This window comes from Lycorma delicatula, chromosome 6 (assembly GCF_047948215.1).
Source record: "Lycorma delicatula isolate Av1 chromosome 6, ASM4794821v1, whole genome shotgun sequence".
NCBI lineage: Eukaryota > Metazoa > Arthropoda > Insecta > Hemiptera > Fulgoridae > Lycorma > Lycorma delicatula.
In genome coordinates, this window is record NC_134460.1 from 106,404,688 (window position 1) to 106,425,247 (window position 20,560).

At 30.8% G+C, this 20,560-nt stretch overlaps 1 protein-coding gene across 1 annotated transcript in view; it reads right to left on the minus strand.

Annotated features, from left to right (window-relative positions):
* LRR (capping protein regulator and myosin 1 linker 1 leucine rich repeat protein) overlaps positions 1 to 20,560 on the minus strand; it is a 141,669-nt gene that overhangs the window by 43,154 nt on the left and 77,955 nt on the right. Inside the window, exons 18-22 of the mRNA XM_075368286.1 lie at positions 18,640 to 18,792; positions 14,514 to 14,630; positions 12,986 to 13,161; positions 11,355 to 11,442; positions 7,850 to 7,993 (exon numbers count right to left, since the gene is read on the minus strand). Coding sequence (XP_075224401.1) covers positions 7,850 to 7,993; positions 11,355 to 11,442; positions 12,986 to 13,161; positions 14,514 to 14,630; positions 18,640 to 18,792 — 678 coding nt within the window. The remainder of the gene's footprint in view (positions 1 to 7,849; positions 7,994 to 11,354; positions 11,443 to 12,985; positions 13,162 to 14,513; positions 14,631 to 18,639; positions 18,793 to 20,560) is intronic.

Consider the following 20,560-nt stretch of genomic DNA (forward strand, 5'->3'; position numbering starts at 1 on the left):
AATAATCCTGTGCCGGTCTCTCTAATATTACTAATTTTAAGCCCGTTACAACAATCGTGAAGGGCAACCTGAAGGTCCTTTTTCAATTGACTGCGGGTTACAGTTGAGCCCTCCACCTTGTTAACAAAAATAACCTTGGCTTTTTAGAAACTTGACTGGCTTCACGTCTTCCCTGACTACTTCAGTATACTGTTTGTTTTACTTGTTGTACTGAGTATGGGGCACACTTTTGGATCACTGTGACCTCCTTAGGCTTGAAGGCAAGCTTCTCAAACCCTTCTACAAGTGCAGAGAACACTTCCTGAAACAACTTCAGGCAGGGTAAAAATCTAACCTTCTGCCACACTAACACTCCTAGGGTTTGCCAGAAAACTGAACAAGTTATCCAATTCGACACGAAATTCATGGGCCAGCAGGGCAGAACTACCAGGTCTGCTCCTAGCCCACAGGAATTCATCAACTAAAAGGTTAACTTCCATTCGGGTGGATACCCCTACATCTGCCACCGAGGCTTCATTATCAGGGACTGAGGAGGTTGAAGGAAATAGATCCGGTCAGACTTCCTACCTACCTGTTAAGTAGCATATCTGTCATAGCTGGAGATACCCTGACCTGACAATCTGCTAATATAAATGCTCACTGTCTTCCTTCTACTTATCTTGGGCAAGCCCACAAATGTGACTACTTCCTGCAGTGAGCGACGGGCAGCCTGAGACCTTCTATATTCTCCTATCACCTGTTCGCTGCTGCTGGATCAAATACTTGACGTTCAGAAACTAACATGCAGTCACAGACTGCAGCTCTCGTTCTTAAAAGAACGCACACAGGACTAAGGGAGTAACCCCTTTGCTTATTACAGAGTCTTATGACCAGATGTTGTTGCCACTCTTTCACCACAATGAGGCGGGTACTCAAACAAATCATACACCTTGAAATTCCCTTGAATCTCTGTGAAACGGAGGAGATGTGTCCAAATATATATGGTGTAAAACTGTTGCAGCAGGACTCAATCAGGTAAACTTCAGAAACTGGGGAAGGTACACATTCGACCACCAGTTCAAAATAGCTCTGAAAAGACTCAGTTACAACACACAAACTTTGTTTGAATCAAGAGATCAGAGTGATCCCCTCAACCAGCAGCCACCATTGTCTTCTTCACTCTGGATTTTTCAAAACCCATACTTTGTTCTGAGCTTTGGACAGGAAGTCAAAATAGTACAGCCAAATTTTGTCACCTGTCACAAAACTGTTCACATAGGGAGATTCCCATTCAAACTTTTTCAGCATTTCTTAGCACCACGAAACACGATATGCCATCTGATCACTGGTCAAGTTATGTGGGATCCAGAGGGTACAACAAAGCTTTCTAACTTGAAGAGGTGATCTTACAGAATAGCACAAACTGCTGGTGTATTAATTGTTCAAGGATATCTCTATTTGGTGGTAGATCACAGACCTATCTCTCTCAAGGATTTTTCGTACTGCACAATGCTTCCCTCAGTCACAGATAAAGATGATTGATCTGATCTTGGAGCTTCCTCAAGACCAAAATTTCCTCTTTCAAACTCTTGGTACCACCTAAGTATTGTTGTATGATGAGAACAACCCTCTCTAAGCACAGGAGTAAATTTCTTTAAACACTAATCAACACTTAACCCACGCACAAAATTTCCTGGTATTCAGTTTTTGGCCATGATGACATCATTACCTCTTTTCACTAACACAGCTAAAAAGCAAAAGATACTGAGACAGTGACTAGAGTACGACAGTGCAGGTTGGGACCTGCCTAAATATGCGCTAACTTGAAACCGTCTGTGATGATCTGTTCCGTCATATTGCAAACTTTTTGTAGTGCCCTTTGTAAAATATAATTAACACAGCATCAGAAAATGGGATTAAATGAGAAGAAATAATAATAAGTAACAAGGTAGATATGCTACTACATAACAGTGTGAGAGGATTATTTTAATCAGAATAGATTCAAAGCCAAAACCAATGACAATGTTTCAGGTTTATAAACCAACCAATTTGACAAAAGGTGAAAAAAAGAAAAGATGAATAAAGAAATTTTCTAGTAAAATATATAAAAGGGAATAAAAAATGTAATTATAATATAGAAAATAGTGTCTTAGGGAAAGAAGGGTAGTAAGAAAAAATATTTAGTGATTAAGGTCTTCCATTAACAAAAAACTGATGCACTTTTCTTATTTTGATTATTATAGAAAATTAGCTCTACAATAAATGTTCTGTTTTAAGTAGAACATACAGGACTACCTGAACTTACTAGCAAATTTAAATCATAGAAAGTGGACAGGGGTATAAATAGAAAGCTAATTACTATGAAACAATGAGACTTCAGAGGCTTCCACGACGACATCAGATAATCCAGGCTAGAGTTGAATGTGCGGAATTGATTACAAGTGGAAAGAATAAAGAAATTGAATATAAAGGATATAAAAAAAAATTGAGAAAAGAGAATTAATCACAATGAATATGTCACATAGGGAGAATGATCAACTAAAAAAACAGTGTAAGAGGAAGTAGAAAAAAAATAAAAAAAGGGGATTATAAGAAAAATTCTAATTAATACTGTAAAAACAAAGTATGAAATGGTTATAACTATCTGAAAAATACAGTTGGCATAAAAAAGATAGCAAGAGTAAATACATTTCAGAAAATATAATCTATTTAAAAAAAGTTATCTTTCCAAGATAACAGTAGCAACTTTAAATGTGTTCTTACTAATGTATTTTTACAGCAAAATCAATCAGAATTTTATGTTAAAAAAGAAGAGCATTAAATCAATAATTAAATCATCATAATAGTAAAAGATTGAAAAAGAACAAAAAAACACTCAATATAAAACATACACATTCATTTTTAAATGTTTTTTTCAAACAGATAATTGTTAATAAAAAATATGAGTCAATATTAATTAATGTATAAGAGAAAGTGCTTAAAAATCACACAATTAAAAAGACAACAATGCAACAATCTTTTTCATTAAAAAAAAAAATAAATAAAAAAAAAAATCTGTACTGTGTACTAATACTATGTAGTACTTTATAAATAAGTGCAAAAATTGTAAGGTAGATGGATTTTTTGCTAGATGAATATTTTACCTATGCATGATTCACTAGATTTAAATTCAACTAAAATATAAACCTAAGATTTTTTTTAACAATAAAACAAAAATTAGTTAAAATCCATGCTAATGTCTGAAGACATGCTCTTTCACAACAGCAACATTCAACATTACAGTACTCACCAAATTTAGATATTCCAGTTTCTATTAACAGCATATATGGAAAAAGTATAACATTGTGTATTAGATATGGATGAAATATACTTTTTATTTTAAAGTACATTAAAATGAGGAGTGATAAAAAAATCAGATTGTAGGGAAAAATACCCAATATATATTTAAACTACCATCCTTATAAGCAGAAACTTTGCATAGCAATACACTGTACATAGCAATACACTGTTTCTTCCATTATTGCTTCTGAATGGGGTCAAACAGCTTCTATGTGAATGGGAGCATTATGGAGCATTTAATTGTCTGTGTGCCACAGTTAAGATCATTTCAGCTGAATAGGCAAATGATATTAATCATAAGTTGGGTCTCCTTGGAACAATAATTATACTAACAGCCTTGCATTAGAGAATACAGAGTGCAAACCACCTTCCTAATAACTAAGAAAACAACAATATATTTGGTTGAATTCCAGTAAATCTCATCTTTGGCCTTAAGTGTGTGGGCCTTCCATTGCTACTAGTTGCTGGGCTGAAGCTGTAGCACTACAATGTTCATAAACTAGGCAGCAATGCCAAGTTTATGAGCATGTTTAAAAGCAGATGTGAGTATTACTTGCATTGTCCAAATGACTCATTGATGTCAAAAATCTCCTTAATGCTGATGCAATGATCCTCATACACAAGCTGTCTAATTTTATTCAATTTTTTAGTAGCTGGGCACATGGAAGATCACCCTGACCTCTCTTTCTCCACTACTGATATTCTGAATCTTAAGTCCAAATGTCACTTAAAACATCTTGCTCAACTGCTTCACTATCATAGGCCAGTGGGGTAATTTCAAAGATCTTTGTTCAAAAAATAACATTTCTAATTCAGAATTTGATAATGTAAGTTTTACTTTATGCTCCATAATGAATTTACAGATGAGCTAGAGTACTGAGTCACACAATTGTGTTTAACCGTACTATGATGTAAATAAACTGACACCATATAGCAAGTTGACAAAATGATGGGTTAAGCTTATAATGCTTATGATGAGCTAAGCAAATTTTGTACACTAGTCTCAGAATATTTTTATCACACCTCTTAAATTATATGCATACAGAACTAAATACATTATTGATTAATATAAATTACATCATAAATGTGAAATTATATGTCAACTCTTCCTAAGACGACCAGCCCTGGTTCCGATGATTTTGGTCTTTTGTAGAGGTGGTCGCCTTGGAGAACGTGACTGTCGGGTGTGCCTGTAATAATTCTCATTGAACGTTTAAAAACGTTAATGTTTTAATAAAAAAATTTAATTGAAAGTATAAAAGAAATTCCTTTCATTAAAATTATACAAATTTGTCAAATGATATACATATTACTATAACAAGATTAATTCGATTGATGAATAATGGAAAAAAACCATTAATAAAGAGATGAAACAGGTTTTCAGCACATGTTAATAAATTTTGTAAAAAAAAATAAATGTTGAATATGAAAATAAATACTGTAAATGAGGGGGTAATTCTGTATTTTAAACGAAGTGTGCACTGAAAAATAGTGTAAATACCAAATACAATATTTATCACAAATTTTGATTACTAACCCATAAATCTGAATGAAAGTATTCATTCAGCGAATTCTGCCTACCTGACTTTATCTTTTGTTTAATCACTTTCTTTTCTAATACGATTTGAACTAAGAGTCTAATATTTTATTATTATTAAGATTATGACTGAATTGTTTTTAAATTGCGTCAACAAATAGTATCATCTAAAAAAACAGCCAGGATTTCTTCATCTTCTTCCATCATAGTCTCTTTCGCATCTTTCGAAGTAGAAGCATTGGCACACTTACCCAAAATTTTTTTCTCCCAATCTTTCAATCATTTTCATTTTCAAACACTTCATCTTCATTAAAAGGAACATCAATTTCAATGCCAATCTGCTGTCCTAGTTCTACAATTTTGTTTTCAGTTTGAATTACAATTTCATCACTCATATTTTCTTTCTCAAGTAACCCAAATTCAATACAAATTTCTTAAAACACTTTTTACCATATTTATTACATTAATCCATGCTTCCTTTAAATAATCCATACATCTGACAAATAAAATTTTTGAATTACATCATCTACATTTTGAACAGAGTTGATAACCGCTTCAACAGTAGTCATTATTTGACGGCGATAATAAAGTTTAAACAACAGAATTATTTCAAGATTTAATGGTTATGACCTAAATGTAACGGTAGCAGGTAAAAACTATAAAAAGATGTTACTTAACGACAATTTTGGGTGATAGGGGGCATTGTCCAAAATTAGCAGCACTTTTCTGTCTAGTTTTTTTCATTTTTTTCATTGAATTTTTCAGTCCAATCAGTGAAAATCAAGCTCGTTATACCTTTCAATTTGTGTATCATACTACTTTCAGTTCGGACAAACTGGTGTTTCCAAAATATCTTTGCCACAGCAAATTGTTTATTGTTAATGGAGGTGTTCTTCCTCCTATAGCACTGACATACATCACTGTTTTTTGTTGTTTTAATTTTTTTAGTACCGTACACATTAGTACCTTTGAACATTAATGACTTACTCGGTACAGCTCGATAAAGAATTTCTGTTTTACAATGTTGTATATATCCTTGAGACCATAGTCTTTTTTTAATGATGGCAACCACTCTATTTTCACTGATGGATTCACTTTCACCACACACATTTTTTAAAATAATATTGTTTAGGCAGCAACCACTGCTTCCAGCAAATGTCTCTATTTGAAGTTACGTATAATTTTTTGTTTTTTTCTTGTAGAAGTTTACCACTGGTAGGTAATTTTCATGCATGAGCACCTTCAAACCAAGCCAAAGTTAAATCATTCACTTCTTTGTATGGTTGATAAGTTTCCTTTATTTGTATTTTTATTAGCATCTTTGATCATTTTTTTAAACTTTCTTTTTCTTTAAAAATTTTTTGGATTTGTGTTTTACCGCAATCATACTTTTTCACCAATCTTCTTTGTGACACTCCACAGCCAGCACCTTCAATAAATTTTAATCGCATTTCTAAATATAATGTTTACACATTGTTTTATTCTGATTTTTACTAATGAAATTTTTAAAAAAATTGGAGTGTTAAAAATTACTAAAGAAAACGCATGAAAATGCCAACATTAAACTAAGACGTACAATTACACATGTAACTCAACTGAATGCAATAACAAAATCAGAACTTAAGTCTGCTGTCTGAATAATTTTCACCTCTTTTCAATAATTTAACAAATTATTGGTCGCCTTCAATGATATTTGACGGTCTCCATCAGGCTAGGAATGATAATCTTACAGAAAATTGTCAATAATGAAATTGATTTAGGTTCTGCGAAATACCAATCTTTTACAAGGGTCGTCATCATAAAGAGGTGGTTACCATAAGAAATTTCACTGTTTTTATATATATATATAAACTTATTATTATAGACAGGGTCTCCGGAAAGTCTGGAAATGGCTTAATTATAGAAAACTTAGTATGAGTATGTTACCAAAATAAATGTAATGATTACTGTACAAAGAAACTACTCTGGGTTGGGTTTGAAATTATTGTTGGCCATCTTGGATCCGTAATATTAAATTCAACTTTATTTTTTTAAATGGCGTGATTGTTATATTATACATGAGTTTAATGCAATGGGAAGAACTTTAGTGAAAATCCTGCATCCACAGCTTTAACCATGTTTTAAACATTGACCATTAAAAAGTGTCCATGGAGGTTGGGGAACGACCACTTTACACCAATCTGGACACTTAAATGGTCAATATTTAAAACACGTATGAAGCTATGGATACAGGGTTTTCACTAAAGTTTTTCCCACAAAAATCTACATTGAAATAATCAATAATATGACCATCATGCCATTTAAAAAAAAGTTAATTCAAAATGGCAGATCCAAGATGGCCAACAATAACTTCAAAAACAACTCAGAGTAATTTCTTTGATACAGTAATAAACTACATTTATTTTGGTAAAGTACTCACACTCAGTTTTCTATAATTAAGCTGTTTCCAGACTTTCCGGACAACTGTAGTAATAAAATATAATCCCACTGTATAATTTACTTATCAATTACTAGTTAATTATATAATCATGCAACAGTTAATGCTTAGTTTATTTACTAATAATGATAGAAATTTGAAGATCATTTCATCCAAATAGAAAACTCTAATGTGACATTGCTTTTAGCATAATATGATAAATTTATAAAAAACAGACTATTATGTTTCAGATACAATGTCTCTCCTTTAATTATAGGATATTTAACAGATGACTTGCATGTGTGGGAGCCAAATTTACCCTGTTAATTAAAAAAATTTCAGTGGTAGAATAAATTTGATTGAAGGTTTAAAATTTGATTCAGGAGCCATTTTAATTTTTACACCATCTCAGATACACTGTTTTAAACCACTTTTAGCTACAAAGAATTTTACTGAAAGTATATCAAATTTTAATACATAAAATTATCCCTACCCTTAATAAAGAATAAATATTGATTTTTTAATGTTATTAAACAAATATTGTGTAAAAATGTATTACATGTTTAAATATAACTTACCATTGGAGATGGATCAGACTGCTGACTGGCATCTGATGTGGGAAAACTTTCACTTGGATCACATCTTGAAGAATCTGAGCTAACTCTAGACATAGTTCTTAAAACATCTGGAGTTGAAGACCGTTTTTTACCAACATCACCCATCTGTAAGAAAAACAAAACTGTAATTATTTCCACACAAACTTCCTCATAGGAAGGAAGCTTTACCCATAAAAGTATCTGTTTAATAAGAAAAGCTTATAATCAACAGTTAAAAGCTTTCAACTAAATTTCACCTTAATGTAACTGAATTGTTAACTAATGATATCGTTAAGAGTAAATAATTAAGAGCAGAACTAAAAATAAAAATTGTATCATAACCTTGTACAACATTCTTGATTATAATTCATTAACATATTGACGTTAATGAATTATATGAATAAAAAAAAAAATATATATATATACATACTCGTCTGGACAGCCAGTTAGAAACGTGGAGATTTCTACTGGTGAACTAAATCGGAATCACCTCTCTGGATCACATCCAGAGTTGTAACTCGGGAATTTATTCCCGAGTTACAACTCTGGATTAATTATCTTCCAGGATTTCAACCTTAACCCTAAAATCAGCCAATAAATTATACACCATAATAAATGTCCATGCTCCCGCCAATAACAAAAACAATCTTAAAAAAGATAGATGGACAAAAAATCAAGATGGACAAATCTTAAAAAAGATGGACAAATTCTGGGAACTTCTTGACCAAACTGCAAACAACATAAATAAGACCCACACCAAGATTTTAATAGGGGACTTTAATGCCCAACTTGGTAAAGAACGAAGATATCGAAATATTATCGGAAAATGGCCAGCCCAGAAGAAAACTAACAAGAACAGCCTAAGACTTGTCGAATTTTGCAGAAATCATAATATGATCTTAAAATCCACCTATTTTATGAGAAAACCAAACAAATTGAAGACTTGGAAACACCAGGATTGGAAAAAAAGGGAATGGCAACTCGATCATGTTTGTATGGACCGGAATTATCACAAGGAGATTTATAATGTTAAAGTGTTGAGAGGAACAGATACTGGATCGGACCATTACTTAATTAAAGTTAAAATAAAATTCACCCCGCATAAAAAGAAAAATCCCAACCTAAAAACAAAAGAGCTTATGATCCACATAAATTAATAAACAATGCCATCTTTGAAGAAACGACTAAAAAAAATCAAATTAACTAATAATTTAAAAGAATTGACATCCCAACTGAAAGAAATAGCTGAAGAACTAGCCCCTATAAACCCAAGAAAAAAACACCAATGGTGGAATGAAGACTGTGACAAAGCATTCGGGCTTGGATCAACCACCAAATCGGAAAACTGAAGAATCTAACCGTGAATTCACCAAACGAAGGAAAATAACTCAGAAAATTATAAGAGGAACCAAACGACAAGCCCAAAAAAACTTGATTCAGCAAATAGAAGAAAGTTCCAAGAAAACTAACTCCTGAGACTATTATAAAATTTTTGGTCAGGCTCTTCTAAGATATGAACCACCCACCCTTATGATGAGAGGAAAAAAAGGAAATATGGCCCACACCAATACAGAAAACGCTGAAATTTTGGCAGAAACCTTCAATAGACTCCAAAACTATGACGACCCCCCAGAGCTTTTTGAGCACTGAAATCTCAAAAACTTTTAACCAGTTGATCAGTTTAAACTTCACCAGTAAATATCAACCCGCAACAATTCAAGAAGTTCTCGCAGCCTTAAATGAAATAAAAAACTAAAAAGCAAGCGGAGAAGACCAGCTTTTTGCAGAACTCTGGAAACACTCATCAGTTTATTCAGTCAAAACTTTCCTACATCTATGCCTCGTGAAAATATGGAACGAAGAAAAACTTCCAGAACACTGGACCACAGCCCTCATTCATCCATTACATAAAAAAGGGGATAAAACTAATCCAGAAAACTACAGAGGCATATCTCTCCTGGATTGCACATACAAAATCCTGTCGAGAATCATATACAACCGATGCAAAGATCAACTTGAACTGGAACTTGGGGAATACCAAGGGGGATTTAGGCCATGGAGAGGTTGCCCAGAGCAAATAATATCCCTAAAATTTATGATGGACTTATACAAAAGATGGAAAAAACAACTAATAATCACCTTCGTCGACTTTAAAAGGGCCTATGATTGTATACACCAACCATCCATGCTGAATATTCTGAGAAACCTGAGCCTCCACCCTAAACTCGTAAACATGATAAAATTAACTTTAACCAATACCCAGTCCAGAGTAAAATTCAGAGGTGAACTCTGTCGACCCTTCTCCATAAAAACTGATTGAGGCAAGGAGACGGCCTCTCACCACTCCTTTTTAACTGCGCCCTTGAATTTGTCATGAGAAAATTGTATGAAATAAATCCCCAAAATATAAAAATGGGTACTAAGAAAAACTCCATCACATTAAATTGCCTGGGATTTGCAGATGACCTTGCTCTTTTAGCAAATAATATTCAAGAAGCCAAAACACAAATCATGAGCCTTCAAAACCTAGCACAAAAGATAGGGTTTCATATCTCTTTCGAAAAAACTGAACTAATGGCCATAGATCCTCTGGTAATAGAGCACATTACGGTAAACAATCAGAAAATTAAAATAGTAAAACAATTTAAATATCTAGGGGGAATAATAACTTATAATTTAAAGGAAAAAGTGACATGGCAAAACAAGACAAATAAAATGATTAAATCCCAAAAATTAACTTGGTCAACATATAACAAAAAATGTCTTTTGGCTAAAACAAAACTTAAACATTATAAAACTGTAGGTCAGCCAGAAGTCACCTACAGAAGCGAGACCCTTTTCAAAATCACTCAGAAAAACCGAATTGATAAAATTCTGAAAATAAAGAGGAGAATTGTCAGAATGTGTATCAATAAAAAAACACCAAAAAGAAGGCCAATGGTGGATTGTGCCAAATGAGGTGGTGTTTTGAGAAATAGAGCCTGTTACTGATACTATGCGGAAAAATCTCTTTCTTTGGTCATCTCATAAGGACACCGGAACCAAGACTGTCAAGAAATATCATTGAAAAGCTCTGGTTCCAAAAGCTAGAAGTAGAATGGATCAAAGAAATTAGAGAAGATATGAAAGGATTGGGAATTTCCCTGACTGACCTACAGAATAAAACTGGAAAAATTGCAAAGCTAAAAGACAAAAACATTAGATTTAAACAAAAGACAGACAAACGACAAAATACAACGAAGAGGGTGTTTACAGATGAAGAAAAGAAAGCAAGATCTGAATGGATGAAGACATACTGGGCAGCTCGGAAGAGTAAAATAACATGCTTTTTTCAGAAAAGATCCAACTAAAATTAAGTGGTCCTATGTTGGCCGTAAAAGCATAATAATAAATAAAAATATATACATGCATATAAAGTGTTTAATAATGGTAATATATGAAGTATAAATAAATGTAATTCATTTAATAAAAAAATAAAAAATCATACCAATGATTTATGACTTCTCGATAAGGATTCTATAACTTCATCAGTTGTTCTATCGGAAACATGTGCTGCAACAGCCAAACTGAGCTCACTGAAATATTAAAAAAAAATCATGAACATAACTATATATAACAGGAAACAATGGAAGCTATTTTTCACAGTATCTTATTTCATGAGAAAACCAAAGAAATATTTGAAGGAATAGCATAATTAAAATAACTTAATTACAACATAATGTTTATTAAAGAGGCCACTGCAAGCCATATAAAGTGATAGAAACTATTTGTACACACTACATACATATTTGACAGGGCTACATTTGTAAACAAAAATTTTGAAATATTGAATAAAATTATTCAAGTAATGAATAGAATATTTTCAGAGCAAACAATCTACTCTAAATGGTAACTTACTGGAATTATTACTTTGTAGGCATTTATTAATGAAATAGTTGGTTTGTTATGTATTTTCTTTTTCACTGTGTAGTGTAAAATTCTGATCATTGATAAAAACAACAAAAAGTCTTCAAGCGCTTGAAATTTAATTGTACCACAGAATACTAAGTTTCATGAGTAGAATTATAATAGTGAAATATAAGTAAAAAAATTCCAAAAGAGCCAGAAACAATTAACACTACTAGATGAAAGAAATTACAATACTTAGCCCACATATTGCAAAACAGTATCAGCTCTTATAAAATATCCTGAAAGGTAGAGTTTTGATGGAGATGTGTAAGTAGAAGAAAGATATCCTAGCTTAAGAACCTTCAATATGATTTTTAATATCAACTGTTAAACGCTTTCTATTAGTGATAGACAAAGAAGAATGCCAAGATAATGATCAACATCTAGAATGGATAAATACAACTGCTATTATATTTTAATGTATTTCTATATTTTGTTACCATTAAATACTTGTTTTTTGAGTTTTTTATTTGTTTGAGATTATTATAAACTACATAACTTAAAAATACATACATTAGCACAAAATAATACATAGTGTAGTAGTAAATTAAAATGTCATAGTAGAAATATGCTATTAACAATGTATACTTGTTAGCAATAAAACAATTTTTATTATATATATTTGATAAATTAATTTATAATTTAGAAAGCCATTACTGATCTATTTTAGCAATTTTTAATGATGTGGTTGCTCACAAAAATTTGTTCTCTTTAGTTATATAATTTATTAGAAAAATAATCAGCAAATAATTTACAAGAAATTTAGGCACTCATAATTATAACAAAAAAAAACTAATCAGGCTGGTTTGAGAGTCAAGAGAACACTACTACTAGCAGTGCCAAAATTCATGGAGTAACAATATCTAAATATAGATTTTCATATTATTTATCTGTGATAACTATATTTAACTATACAACTCATACTGATAACTATATAACTCATATTTTGTAATCTGTGATAACACAAACATTTTTATAAGAAGACTAAAAGCAGATTTTAACTAAACAATGTTTTTACTTCCTTTATAATTAAATACCTCTGTTAATTAGTTCAGGCAGTTGTAGGTTTAAATTAGATTTAAGTTAAATTTAACTATTTGTACTCTCCATAATCACAGATGAAGACAGAATAAACAAATTAAATACATATAAGATTCAAGACTCACTCACTTGATTTTATTCATGATATTTGTACCAGCTTGTTCCACAATACATGACTGTACAAAATCATGTTCTAAATTACTTTTTTCTCTGCACATCTTGCGTACTTCATCCTGTACTCTATCTTCTGAAAAGACAGTTGGACACTGTTCCTCTGCACATTTAATCATATTTTCCACTGAATCCTGAAAGATAAAAAAAGCATCTTAAAAACAAAAGTTAATAAAAATATTTTATTTAATTCTTACTGCAGTAATTTGAAAATATATATACCACTAATTAATGTGGTTATTTTAGTTATCAATTTACAGCAAATGGGTTATTTAAGACAATATTAATACATTACAAGCAGTAGGCAGCATGACTCATTTAAATCTTAATAAATTTAACGAATACAACCTTTGAACACAGATAATACTAGAAATTCTGAAGAAATATTAAAACCTTAAACGAGATACAAATGAAGCAAGGTAATCTGTTATCAGGAATAAAATTTGAGGCTAGTCTAATGTAAACTGACAATTTTACAAGGCAGTATTCATTGCCAGATATATGTTGCTACTATATCTACATAATTATAGTGATATGGTAGCTATCTTGAAGGTAATAAAGCTATGTATTTTTAATTAAAAGGATACTACAGGATCTTTATACATATTTAATTTAAGTAATTTTAGTTTTTAATTAATATCATGATAAGTAAATAAGAGCAGTTAATGTTGGAAAGGGGCTTGTAATTCAACCACAGAGACAATTTTAATTAACAGAAAAAAATGATGAAGTTTTACACCTGCTTCTTTGTCTAGCGAGTAAATCATAAATAATTAATAAAAAATAAAATGTAAAAATTGCATATGACAGATTGCAAAAAATAAGTTTTTGTTGACAACTCTGAATGAATCGCTGAAGTGATTCTATTATAATAATTACATTTAAGTAAGGCATCCTTCATTAAAACTAATTTTCTGCACTTTCTCAGAAAATAGAAGTGCTTTTATTTTCCTTAGGCTAATACAGCAAAACTTCAAACAATTTCCTGTTTAAAGTCACAGATGTTTAAATTTAAAAAAAAAATTACTTTCTACTTTAATAATTTCATTTTCGTAAGATACCCTATTTCAATTTTAATTTTTTGACAAAATAATTATTCCTATTTTTAATAACAATATCAAATTAGAATCTATTCCTACTTGACTAAAAATATGAGGGAGTAAAAGATTTACCAAGATCAGAAATTAAATAACTAAGAAAACAATCTAGAAAAATAATATTAAAGACTTCTGTACCTAATTGAGGCCAGATCACGATGTAAATAAGTTTTGTTATAAATAATCTGCATAAAAACTAAAGAAGCATAGCTTTGGTTATTATCATAATAATCTTCAAACAATAAAAAAACTTACTATTTATAAATTTTAATGGGAAATTGTGCTAACTAAACTGAACACTACCTACACATTATCATAAAGATACGTAAAGAACAATTTAACTCAAACCAACAAGTAGAAACATACAAAATAACAATAATAAAAATTACCTGAAGGTAACTGACTATAACAGATTGTAATTCTTCTGTAACTTGCTTTAATTTCATTTCAATTGGATTACCAACTTCTTCTCTTCTCTGAACTACTTCATGAAGTCTAGTAAGAAGCTGAAAAAAAAAATTAAATCAGATTGAAATATATAATAGTAATAACGTAATGCATAATAGTAATAGTATTTAATTAAATTGAAGCAGTTTTAAAAAAAAAAACTATATCAGTAACTTCTCTTGAATCATATATATATATGTAGAGTAGCATCTTAAATATTAATAATAATCAAATTTAAAAATAGTCTTTTAATTAAAAAGTACACAGTTCCAATCAACATAAGCAGCTGCAGCCAATGAATTGTTTCCAAATTTGTTTACCACATCATCATCCACCAAAAAAATATATTTATAAACCTTCTAAAAAGTCTTAAATATTTTTTTTTAATTCTTTGATTTGTATCTTGAATTTTTATTTAATAAGTTGTCAGATCAAGTGAAATTAATAATTTTTTATACACTTTCAAACTTAAAAAAATCATTACAATAAAAGGATATTAGGAACTTTTAATTAATTCTAAAATTAATAACATGCATTTAAAATTTCTAGGCTTTTTTTGTCTACAGTAATTTGACTGGTTTGATGCAGCTCTCCAAGATTCCATATCTAGTGCCAGTAGTTTCATTTCAGTATACCCCCTACATCCTACATCCCTAACAATTTGTTTTACAAATTCCAAATGTCGCCTGCCTGCACAATTTTTCCCATCTACCTGTCTATCCAATATCAAGCGACTATTCCAGGATGCCTTAATATATGACCTATAAGTCTGTCTCTTTTTTTAACTATATTTTTCTAAATGCTTCTTTCTTCATCATTTTGCTGCAAAACCTCTTCATTTGTCACTTAATCCAACCATCTGATTTTTAACATTCTCCTATAGCACCACATTTCAAAAGCTTCCAATCTTTTCTCCTCAGGTATTCCGATCGTCCAAGTTTCACTTCCATATAAAGCTACGTTCCAAACATAAACTTTCAAAAATTTTTTCCTCATGTTTAAATTAATTTCTGATGAAAGCAAATTATATTTCTGACTGAAAAATATATTTCTGCTCGTTTTTCTTATGCTATTTGGCATTTTATATCACTCCTCCTTTGTCAATCTTTAGTAATTCTACTTCCCAAATAACAGAATTCTTCTACTTCCATAATCTTTTCTTTTCCTCTTTTTGTATTCAGTGGTCCATCTATATTATTTCTACTACACTTTATTAATTTCATTTTGTTCTTGTTTAATTTCATGCAGTAATTTTTGCATAGGATTTCATCCATGCCATTCATTGTTTCTCCTAAATCTTTTTTTCTCTAAGCTACAAGTACTATATCATCACCTTGTGCTGTTACTCTGGATCTAAATCGTTCTTTAACATCATTCTGCTCGTTCTATGTAAAGATTTAAAAGTAACAGGAATAGGGAACATCATTGTCGAACTTCTTTTTTTATTATGGCTTCTTTCTTAAGTTCTTCGATTATTAATGTTGCAGTTTGGTTCCTGTAAATGTTAGCAATTGTTCTTCTATCTCTATAATTGAACCCTAAATTTTTTTAAATACTTAACATTTTATTCCAGTCTACGTTATCGAATGCCTTTTCTAGGTCTATAAACGCCAAGTATGTTGGTTTGTTTTTCTTTAATCTTCCTTCTACTATTAATCTGAGGCCTAAAATTGCTTCCCTTGTCCCTATATTTTTCCTGAAACCAAATTGGCCTTCTCCTAACACTTCTTCCACTTTCCTCTCAATTCTTCTGAACAGAATTCTAGTTAAAATTTTTCATGTGTGAATAGTTAATCTAATTGTTCTGAATTCTTCACATTTATCTGCTCCTGCTTTCTTTGGTATCATAACTGTAACACTCTTTTTGAAGTATGACAGAAATTCCTCTTCTTCGTAAATATTACATACCAGTTTGTATAATCTATCTATTACTTTCTCACCTGTACTGTGCAATAATTCTGCAGATATTCCGTCTATTACTAGAGCCTTTCTACCATTCAGATCTTTTAATACTCTGTTAAATTCAGATCACAGTATTGTTCCTCCCCTTTCACCCTCTTCGACTTCCTCTATAACACCATTTTCTAATTCACTTCCTCCGTATAACCCTTCAGTATATTCCACCCACCTATCGACCTTTCCTTTTGTATTATAAATTGGTGTACCATCTTTGTTTAACACATTATTAGGTTTTAATTTATGTACCACAAAATTTTCCTTAACTTTCTTGTATGCTCCATCTATTTTACCAATGGTCATTTCTCTTTCCACTTCTGAAAACTTTTCGGTACTTTCTGATTAAACAGTAGCCATTCTAACACGGCATGCTGCGACTGTTAGGTTGAGAATATAAATAAAGGCCTATACGTATACACATGTTTGGGTTTTTTTATATAATAAATAAATATAATTATAAATATAATCTAATCACATGATTGAGTTTTTTTAAAAAAAAACATCATTCTTCCTTCTGAAAACAGGAAGCCTCCATTTAATCAGAACTTTTCTTTAATCCACTCTTCTTTTCCTAATTTGCACTTCCTGCTTACAATATTTCTTAACTGTTGATAGTTCCTTTTAATTTCTTCATCACTAGCATTCTTATATTTTCTACGTTCATCCATCAGCTGCAATATATCGTCTGAAACCCAAGGTTTTCTACCAGTTCTCTTTATTCCACCTAAGTTTGCTTCTGCTGATTTAAGAATTTCCTTTTTAACATTCTCCCATTCTTCTTCTATATTTTCTCCCTTATCGTTTTTATTCAGACCTCTTGCAATTTCCTCCTCAAAATTCTTCTTTACCTGCCCTTTCTCAAGCTTCTCTAAATTCCACTGATTCATCTGACACCTTTTCTTCAGGTTTTTAAACCCCAATCTATATTTCATTAACACTAAATTATGGTCGCTATCAATGTCTGTTTCAGGATATGCTTTGCAGTCAATGAGTTGATTTCTAAATCTTTGTTTAACCATGATATAATCTATCTGATACCTTGCAGTATCACGAAGCTTTTTTCATGTATATATTCTTCTATTATGATTTTTAAACTGGGTGTTGGCAGTTAATAAATTATTCTTCATACAAAACTTAACAAGTCAGTCTCCTCTTTGATTCCTTTTCCCCCACAATATTTCCTTCCTTGCCTTTTCTGATGCTTGCATTCCAATCTCCAACTATTATTAAATTTTTATCCCCTTTTATGTGTTTAATTGCTTTGTCAATTTCTTTGTATACACACTGCCTCATCATCACCATGGGCACTTGAAGGCATATAGACATTAACAATCATTGTCAGCTTAGGTTTTGATTTCATCCTTATTACAATGATTCTATCGCTAAGCTGTTTGAAATATTCAACTCTCTTCCCTTTGTTCTTGTTCATTAAGAAACCTAGTCCTGCCTGCCCTTTATTTGACACTAAGTTAATTATTCTAAAATAAAAGGTTGTTTTCCTCTTCCCAACAAACCTTGCTAATTCCTACTACATTTACATTAACCTATCCATTTCCCTCTTTAAATTTTCTAACTGGTCAACCTTTTTTAAATTTCTAACATTCCATGCTTTGACTTGTAGAATGTTATTTTTTTAATTTTCTGGTGACCCCTTCTTAGTAGTCCCCACCCAGAAATCCGAATAGGGGACTAGTTTACTTCTGGAATATTTTACCAAGGAAGGCGCCTCCATCTTTGTTAAATGAAAATGCAGAGAGCTACATTTTCTTGGGAAAAAAACAGTTGTAGTTTTCCATTGCTTTCAGCTGCACAGTACTCAGAAGAATGAGTGAATTTACTTGAAACTACCAATACCCATATCAACTTTACAGCACTAATAATGCTAAAACTGTTCTTTTCCTAAGATTAAAAATTAATCTTTTTGGGGTAAGAGATAGCAATCAGAAGCAGTTTAAAACTACACTTTATGATAATTCTATAAGGATTTAATTAATATATATATATATATATATATATATATATATATATATATATATATATATATATATATATATATATATATATATATACTAGACATAAACACATTTTTCTAATTAAAAGAAATTAACTTACATGTTTAGAATTATCAGCATCTTGTATTAAATTTGTAGCATGATTTATATCATTATTTTTATCTGTTGACTCTTGTGCAAGAGTACGAATTGTATCCTGTGTTTGAACGACCAGCCTATCAACCATTTGCTGAGTTGAACTGAGAAGGAAGCCCTGTAAAAACAAAAACAGAAAATAATTATTATAAAGATAATAAAATCAAGTTAAAATAGATAAATATGAAAATCGAAAAAATACATAAAAACAAAATATTACAAATTAAAAATTATAAGCATGTTTTAATATAAAGTATTTTCTAAATATCTTTTCATATACAGAGCGATTCAGGACAAAAGGGAAATAATTTGTAAACTGATTCTTCTAGATCTTGAAATAAGAAAGTTCATACAAACACATGTCTGGAAACGTTTTGGGATAGAGTTACAGCTAGTGAAAAATTTCACTCGGCATTTAGTTTCCCCAGTGAAATGAGGTCATACTGGAATTTTTAAGGCACTATACATGAGGTAAAAACTCGATGGTTTCTTGTGTTTTTTTACCAGAAAAATTGAATAAAACAGATCCCAGAATTGTATGCCCATAGTTTTCATGATCCAGCTTAAAACAGAAAAATTTTGGTTTCAAGAAATACGTTTTTTTAGGTTTGAAGTACAATAACTTTGTTAATAACTAATAAATAGAATTTTTATTATCAAAACTTGTAGAGTATTTACTTCTGAGAAAACTGATGTAATAAAGTTTATGAAAAAACAAAACAGAACAAAATTTAACAAAAAAATGCTATGAATTTAAAAAAATTAAAAACATCTGCTTTTAGTACAATAAATTTAGACCTTCGAAAAATTAGGTTGTAACAAACTGTATGCTTCAAAATTAATTTAAATACTATTCATTGCTGCCATAAAATATAACCAGTACAAGGTGATGAAAGGGAAACTAACTATGAGTTATAATAGTATGCAATACACCCTTCCTAGAACACTAGTTGCCTTTTCTTTTTTTTTTTAATCTGGTACTTCAATCTTTTGGTTTATTTTAGGTTGCATTCTTTTAAATGAAATAATCACATAAAACAATGATCATTTCCAGTTATGAACAACCATTTTCCACATTTTTTATTAACCCCTCCTCATACTCTTCATGATTTTTTTTTGTAAGCAATTTCTTATTAGAGATTAAAAGGTAAAATTAAGAGGCATATTTTTAAAGTAAATCCATTTTATATTTGCCACCTACATCTGCAATGTGAGCAGATAGTGCTTGTGTAGCTCATTTATTTCAATCAATAGTCAGCTGTTAGCAACAATAAATAAGTCATTTTGTTGCTAGTTAATTAAAGCATGTATTTATAATGAATGTTTAATTTGTGATCCTCCAAGTGTAAAGTTCAAGGAATAATACTATTTTTGACAGAATTAACAGTTTTGCAGCTGGAATTTACAATCAAATCTGTGACATTTATGAGCCAAATATTTTGAATGATGCTAAGTAAGACAGTGGTGCTGTTAATTTCAAGAAAGGCCAATGAATGTTTATGATGAACAATGTAGCAGATGTCTGTGATAACAGATGATCTGATTAAAAACATTGACAAAAAACTTTTGAAAAAACCAGTGGTTCCCCGCATCACAATTGTTTCTGATATTTCCTAATATTTGATTAATGAAATTTTAACTGAAAAACTGAGCTATAAAAAATTGTGCCAGATGAGTACTGAAGATGTTAACCAACATACTGAAGGAAAAAGTCTTGCTGCAATGCATGAATTTCTGTGGCATTATAAAAATGAAGATAATGAATTGTTTGACTGCATTTTTACCAGAGATGAAACTTGGATTTCTTATTCAAATGTCCAGGCAAAGCAGCAATCAATGCAATGGTGGCATTCATCATTTCCTAGACTGAAGAAGTTCAAACAAGA